The sequence below is a fragment of the Myotis davidii genome, unplaced genomic scaffold (assembly GCF_000327345.1).
Source record: "Myotis davidii unplaced genomic scaffold, ASM32734v1 scaffold120, whole genome shotgun sequence".
Lineage (NCBI taxonomy): Eukaryota > Metazoa > Chordata > Mammalia > Chiroptera > Vespertilionidae > Myotis > Myotis davidii.
In genome coordinates, this window is record NW_006294778.1 from 6128042 (window position 1) to 6136078 (window position 8037).

At 37.8% G+C, this 8037-nt stretch overlaps 1 protein-coding gene across 2 annotated transcripts in view; it reads left to right on the forward strand.

The window, feature by feature from the left end:
• The window catches only part of SLC5A8 (solute carrier family 5 (sodium/monocarboxylate cotransporter), member 8), a 61958-nt gene that overhangs the window by 38520 nt on the left and 15401 nt on the right, over nt 1-8037 (forward strand). For both annotated transcript variants that reach the window (XR_001514857.1, XM_006769372.2), the window contains exons 7-9: nt 1511-1640; nt 6227-6315; nt 7189-7301. Coding sequence is in view for 1 of the 2 variants with exons in the window: in XM_006769372.2 (XP_006769435.1) it covers nt 1511-1640; nt 6227-6315; nt 7189-7301 (332 nt within the window). In the remaining variant the exon portion in view is untranslated. The remainder of the gene's footprint in view (nt 1-1510; nt 1641-6226; nt 6316-7188; nt 7302-8037) is intronic.

The window sequence follows — 8037 nt, forward strand, 5'->3', positions numbered from 1 at the left end:
TAAGTAAAACGATATGGTAAAGTATTAACTCACATGTAAGCAAGGGAGGTGTCTGAACAAGAAAGTGTCTAGGTACATTTTCCATGATTCAGAGATGAGACATAGTTACTTATCCAATTTTTAGACTATAACAAAACACAGTGAATTTAGCAAATAAAACGATATGGTAAAGTATTAAACTCACATGTAAGTAAGGGAGGTGTCTGAACAGGAAAGTGTCTAGGTATATTTTCTATGATTCAGAGGTGAGACATAGTTACTTATCCTATTTTTAGACTATAACAAAACACAGTGAATTTAGTGAATCAAGGGAAAAAGCTAGCAGTCTGTTGTTTGGCTCCTGCCGGGCACCTGTTGCATGGCGGTCTCCTGGAAGCCAACTCTGAGTTAGCATGCCAGCCTCTATCAGGGGAGCGAAGGAAGGGAAGAAAATAGGATTGGCCAGAGGGAGAATTTGGACTGTGATACAGCCTCAACAGAGACCTCAGGGGAGCTCTAAAGCTCTAAGGCTTGTCCCAAGAGAGGGTAAGAAGACCGGGCCTTTTAAATCTCTGAATCCATTAGTCATTAGACACGACATGACTGTGGGGGTGATACCCCTCTTTGCCCTTGGGCAGCTTATCACAGTGTCGACTATAGCACCACTGGGGAGAAATGTAGGCACCTTAGTGGGAGAAATTCACTATTCAACTGATTATTAAGGCATAGCATTCAATGGCATCAATACTAATAAAATCAACAACTACCATTTAGCAAGTGTTTATTACTTGCCAAGCTCTGTGCCATATGATATATATTATTTCATTTAGTCCTATAACTCTGTGAGGTCGACATTGTTATCTCTAGGTGAAAATGAAGAAACTGAGAATCAGAAAGGCTAAATCATTTGCCCAGGGTCACGTATAGTTGGTAGAGATGGGATTTATGTTCAGGTCTGGCTCCAGCACTGTTCTATAAACCTTTGCACCCCACTGGGGTGCACATTGTGCATTATAATGCTGAACATTGTTTGGGAAGTTACTGTCCATGGAATATAGGCTTGCCTTTCATACTTAATGAATGGTATGACAAACCACATTTCAACAGGTTTGATGAGTTGCTATGTAGAGGCTAAGTATATTTAGTAGTTTATAATTGTATCACTTTTAAAAGGAAAATGAGTAATTGTTGCAGATCTGTTGACTACTAAAATCTTCAGGACAAGAAACCCTGAAGTAGTATAATTAGATACCATTATAAAGCTAATAATGCCCTTGGAACTCCAACCAGGAGAATTCATTCATTCAATGGGAAAACGTCACCTAAGCATTTCCAAGCACATTGTTGATCGATGTCATTCATACGTAGAAGGTTAGGCCAGGATAAAATAGGTAGTAGCATTTTTGATAAAAGATAATGTACATTTATTGAATATAATCATGGAAGTTTCTTCTGGTTATATAATAACTTTCCTCTTCTTTGGGATGGAAAATCACAACTGTCATTTGCTGGCTTGTTTTTACTTCTCTAGGTCTCTCTACATCAATCTTGTGGGACTCTGGGTAATCCTCGTCTGTGCAGTGCTTTGTGGGCTCGCCCTATATTCCAGGTACCATGACTGCGATCCTTGGACAAACCATAAAGTGTCTGCACCAGACCAGGTTCAGTACCATGTCTTTCTTACATGTGCATTAGTTACATTCAGAATGCTTATTAGTTGAGAGGGAAGAGTATTCATGTTCTTGTAGATAAACAGTAAATAGGCACAATAGAATCTTCTTTAATTTCTATATAGCATTTGGCAGGTATAGCAAGAATAAAGAATGCTGTATCCAAGTTTGAAATATTAAAATACTGAAAAAATTTCAAGCCAAGTGTTAAGTAGTTCAAGAAATAATTCAAGGTTGGGAATAGAATTTTAAATGTAGTTTTAAAAAGCCAAAGCTGTATACAATAGGTCCTCAGGTTATGTCAGAGATCCTTTCCTACGGTGTGATGTAACGCGATTTTCACTGTAAGTTGGAACTCACCTACATAAGCACCTACATCACTCACGTGGAACACATACACAGCAATAATGAAGTGAAACAGTAAAAAAAATTTAAAAGAAAGATAACAATTCCTGACCTTTACTTTTGGTAAATAAATAATAAAAATCATAAACATTTATGTACATACTTCGAAATGACGGAACTTTTTTTTTTATAAATAAATGGGAGATGGCGACGTAACCATGAAACAACGTAAGTCGAGTCCAACATAACCTGAGGACTGTCTGTATAAGCTATATTACTGTAGAACATTTTGTCATATTGTTAGATATCCCATGTATAAATACTTTACTTTTCAGTTTTGTTTCATTTTTAATTAAAGTATAGTTGGTTTATAATACTATCTATAATAATAAAAGCTTAATATGCTAATTAGACTGGACGACCTTCTGGACAACCCTCTGGATGAAGCCAGGGCTGTGAGGGAACCCTAGGTCCCAGGTGCCTGCCAGTGGCCTGAGGGAAGCCCGGGTCCCGGGTGCCAGAGGGAAGCTGATGCCCGCAGCTGGGGGAAGGAAGGCCTACTCTTGCACGAATTTCATGCATCGGGCCTCTAGTATAACGGATATTAGTTTCAGGTTTACAATCTAGTGATTTTGTTATCAGTGGAAGTGGGTTATCTCTTTCCCCACTGGGTCCTGGGAGTCGGGTTCTTATAATACCTTGAGAAAAGAATTTTTTAAGATTTGCACAGGAGGATGACTGATTTTTATTTGCATGCACTTACATCCCCGTGTTTCTAAAGTCCCATTTCCCTTAAACCAGTACTGGAAAACGTGCAGGGGGATTCAGCAGAGCTAAAGGCACAGCCAGCGTCCAGAGTTCTTGTTCTATAGTGAAGCCGGGTCCAACAGAGCATCAGGCTGGTTACAGTCCATTAGTCCATTGTGAGCCAGGAGCCCCTTGCGCAAGAGAGAACCCCTAAGTTAGAACAAGCATGTCAAACATGCTTCGTTTAGGAGTTTAAGTATCTCAGATTTCACATCCTTGTAGTGGCTACACCTATCCTGGCCAATGACCTGTTCCCTGGTGTGACTGACTCGAAAGTACCTTCCCTACATCACCCAAACTTTGCTGGGCATGCTTGTAATATCTGCCTTCCCTTTGCTCCTTCCCTGTTAATTAATAACCAAATTGTTTACAGTGATATCAATTTGACATTTTTATACCATACAGTGTGGTCATCCCACTAATTCAAGTGATCATCTGTCACCAGGCAAACTTACCACATTATTATTGACTATATTCTCTTACCTTTCAGTTTTTAAATGACCGAAAAAATGGGTCGAAAGAGTGAACATTTACTGAATATCAACTATGTCATGAGGTTCTGTGCCATGAGCTTTGCCTGCTTTATCTCATTCTCACACCCTTGTGATTCTAATTTTACAGATAAGGGAATGAATGAGTCTCAGGTTACAGAGATTGCTCAAGATCACATAGCTAATAAATAAGAAGGGCTGTAAACACTCATAAAATACTTGCCATGGGTCTGGCATTATCATAAATGCTTTGTACAAATTTCAATTTTTAATCTCATAGCTATACCCTGAGGTAGGTTCTATGATTATCTTCCTTTTAAAGATGAGGAAAAGGAGGCACAGAGAAATTAACTAATCGGCTGGTAAACCTGGAGCCAGGATTCTAGCCCAGGCAGACTGCCAACAGAGTCCTAACTTTGAACCTCTACGCCATTTCTCATCTTTCAGAAAGTGTAGCTAGAACTCAAACCCAGGTCTACCAGAGTACAAAGCCTGAGTTCTCTTAGTTCTTGCCACAATTATTTTCTAAGACTCGCCTGTCAATCAAGTGCCCAGGGGACTCATTAGAATTGAAGATAGGCTGAATTTTATGTTGGTGCAAATGCATAACATATTCCCAAAAAGATATAATTTGTGTGATTAGAAAAATGAGAGCATCCTTGATCTGTGTATCTCAATCCTCTCTTAACACATGCCCTCCTTTAGATAAACAGATCCTTCCTATTTTCCCAGAGAATACAAGAACTGTGTTTACTCTGAAGATGGAAGCATTCTTCCATTATATTCTCTCTAGTCAAGAATATTTTTGACTTTTTGTTGTTGTCAAACTTTAATGTCTGTACTTTGTAACATGAAGACAAAAGAGATTTTTAGAAAATGTTTCTAATATACCTTCTGCTTACCCTGAGCAAACCACCCTCCCCCCTCAAAAAAAAAAAAAAAAAAACCAAAACAAAACCTGAAACCCCTACAACCTCCTAACTTTTAGGCTCCTTGTTATAAAAAGCATCTAAGAGACTCTTGTACACATACACGGATCACATAGAGAGTGTGTGCTAACTTTCTGAAAAGTAAAAATGTTTTCTCCCTATAGGATGTTTCCAGTAATGTGTTATGATTTCAGTTAAGATTTCACTGGGGATGCAATACAGATAAGGCCCAGTCAGTAGAAGATGATATGGACATCTCAACTGAGGAATGTAAAGATATGTTTCTGCTACACTCAGCAGGAGCTCACCCTGAGGAGGCAGGATTACGACCTAGTTTTACTAATTTCCTCTAGTCAGTCTTACCTCATTGATTCTGCCTATACCTGAGGGGAACATTCAGAATATGAAATATTACACCAAAGATTTTGAGAAAAGTTGATGACAGGATAGAGGATTTTAGATCTCATAATAACACTAACAGTAGACACTTTTAAAAATCACTTTTGCTTAGGTAGAGAATATTGCTTGAAGTTCAACTTGTAAGATATCTTAGAAAAATTGGATCTTAATCTCATAGAGAAGTGCTATTCTCATTTTCTGTGAATAAAGCGTTAGTAAGCTTTGGAGAACATGGGGGAAGAAGCATTGCTGAGAGAATTCAGTTCATGCCCTTGAAACAGTGGAAGATGTGCTTCCATATCCCATCCACAGACCTTTGTTGAATGAAACCAAAGAGTCTGATAAGGTAGGGGCTTCATCCACTCTGTACTATGGGAGAAGGGAGCAATAATGTTTCAATGCAAATGAGAGGACATTTTTTTTTTCCTGGAAAATTATCCACTTAGGCCCCTTTTGATTTAAAAATCATTTCTGCTGTCCTAGCCTGTTTGGTTCAGTGGATAAAGCGGCAGCCTGCGGACTGAAGGGTCCTGGGTTTGATTCTGGCGATGGGCGCGTACCTTGGTTGCAGGCTCAGCCCTGGTCAGGGCTCATGTGGAAAGCAACCAATCGATGTGTCTGTCTGTCTCTCCCCGCTCCCTTCTATTCTCTCTAAAAATCAATGGGGAAAAATATATCCTTGGGAGAGGATTTACAAAAATATAAAATAAATTTTGCTGAAAGATTGCCATGGAGCACAGTGTTGAAGTCATACACCTTCCTAGCCTTATTTAATATTTATTTTTTAAAGTAATATATCAAAAAAGCAAGTTAGTATCAGGAACTTTTTGTTTTTGTTTTTATTCATTCTTACCCAAGGACATGCTTAGAGATGAGAGATTGAGAGATGAAAGATGAGAGATGAGAGAGAGAGAGAGACATCAATTGGTTGCCTTTCCGTGTATGACCCTGACTGGGCTCTAACCTGCAACCTTTTGGTGTACAGGACAAGGCTCCAACCAACTGAGCCACACTGGCCAGGGAGGTGTCAGGAACTTTTTAAAAAGAAGGCAGGTATTTACTGAACATTATTCTCCACTTGTCACTGCCTCTCATGCTGCTGTAATTACACTTTCAGTCCTGGGCAGTGATTGAAGTTCACAAGGATAGCCTTGAGTCACCAAGTAAGGTTACGTTAAGTAACTGCTGCTAACTTAAGCACAGAGGTGTGTAAACTATTTCCTTTACATCAAATTATTATTTCAAAGAATGGGAATAGCTACCTTTTAGTAAGCATTTACTATATTCCATATACTGCACTAACAGCTTTACATAGATTATCTACCTTAACTCTTATAGCAACTCTATTTTTTTACTCTTATTTTACAGACAAGGAAACTGACGCTCAGAGAAATTAAGTGAAAAGAGCCACATCTGTCAGAATCCTGAGCCTGTAGCTATGCTCTTTAAGTCTTAGCAGTTAAAAAATTTTAATTTTAGATATTTGGAAATTTCAATTTTGTGGAACAGCTACCTTTCGTTCTCGAAAAACACAAAATAAATGAGGCATGGATGAATGGTATTTGGTAGCATATAGTACTCAGGAGTAAATATTTGAATTTTTCAGCTCATGCCTTATTTGGTCCTGGACATTCTGCAAGATTACCCAGGACTTCCCGGACTTTTTGTGGCCTGTGCTTACAGTGGAACATTAAGGTATGTACTGTGACTCTAGTAATACATGGTTTCCTTGTTGAGATCTTTATTTTTTATTGCATATTTGTGGGGATAAAACTGAATTCTAGACATGGGCACAAATGGCCCTAAAGGAGACAGTCTGCTTCAGTATCCTCTGTCGGTCCGACTTAACTCTATGGGCTAGCCGTCTGTTATTATCAGTTTCCACTTTAGCTTGGTCCCTACTGTCTAATACACTATCATGTACCCTCTAGGGTCACAATAATGGTGATGAGTGATGGTGGCTTTCACTAATTATCAAAAACAGGTGCCCGCAGTTTGGTTTAAAATATACATGTGGCTAAAATGTGGTCAAATGGAAAATTAGAATTAAAATTGCCTATTTACATGCTGAATAATGTATTTGTATTTGAACTTACTCATTTCACTTTCTTTCTGTGTTTGCTCCAGGGAATTCTTATTAACAAACTATAGCATATGTTAGTGAGGAACCAGGAAATTAATATTATTTATATTTATAGCATATGTTAGTGAGGACTTATGACAGACAGTCCTTCTGTGCACAAAGAAAAGTATGTTTTAAAGTCATTATATAATAATATTGCATAATCTATATAAATTCTTTCCACAGACACTGAGGATTAATTGCAACATGGAAGCAATACTAAATTACCTTTTTTTTTTTTTTTTTTACTTCTAAGACTATGAGTGTTGCCTGAATCATTCTTGGATAACAGCTTTCAGAAGAGGATGCTGTGATCATTAACAATAATATAGTAGAAATCTAGTTACATTTCAGAAGTTATAATGTGTTTTTCCCTTTCTCATTCTCATTTAAAATATTATTAAAGTTTAAATATTCTAAATCACGTGTCTTATTTTCCCTTACAGCACAGTGTCCTCCAGTATTAATGCCTTAGCAGCAGTAACTGTGGAAGATTTAGTCAAACCTAAGTTCCGCTCGCTTTCAGAGAGATCTCTCTCTTGGATTTCTCAAGGAATGAGTAAGTTTCATTTTCACGGTTCCATTTTTTTTTTTTTTTTAGCTCTGGGAGGCAATTTTTTGAGCTACTCTTTGCCATGGAAGATTCAGAGTAAGAACCTCTGAGTATAAATATATGTACATATGTATGCCTGTGACATATTTACCATTAAGATTTGGGGACACGTAAACAGTTCATTGTCAGAAACCCAAAGAACCATTTCCTTGGGTTCTATTTGACTCTCCTTTCCTAATTTCTTTCTAGCCCAAATCTGTTAAAATCTTAGCTACAGGGGAAAATAACATTCAACCCCTTTCCTTTTCAACTTTAGACCAAAATTTTAAGAAATATCCTAGTTTGGAGCCAAGAACCACACTTTTTCTATATTATCTAAGGAGCTGTCTAAGTGTATGAACTGAAGATAAAAAAACAGCATTGTGACTTTTGACCCGACTTGATTGTCTGTTACATCTGCATACATAAATTGTCCTGGAGATGGTCTATAAAATCATGCAAGGAATGCTCATGTTCTATTCTTAGATTATAGAACCTGAATTGGGTTAAATGTCAGCTTGAATGGAAAGGTTCCCAGATGACTCACATGTAATATCTGACTCAAAGAAATCTTCATAGTGTACTTCATTCTTCATTTCAACATCTTGGTATACTTGTTTTAGAATGAATGACTAACAGCCTTAACTGGTTTAGCTTAGTAGATATAGTATCGCCCTATGGACTGAAGGGTCCCAGGTTCGAT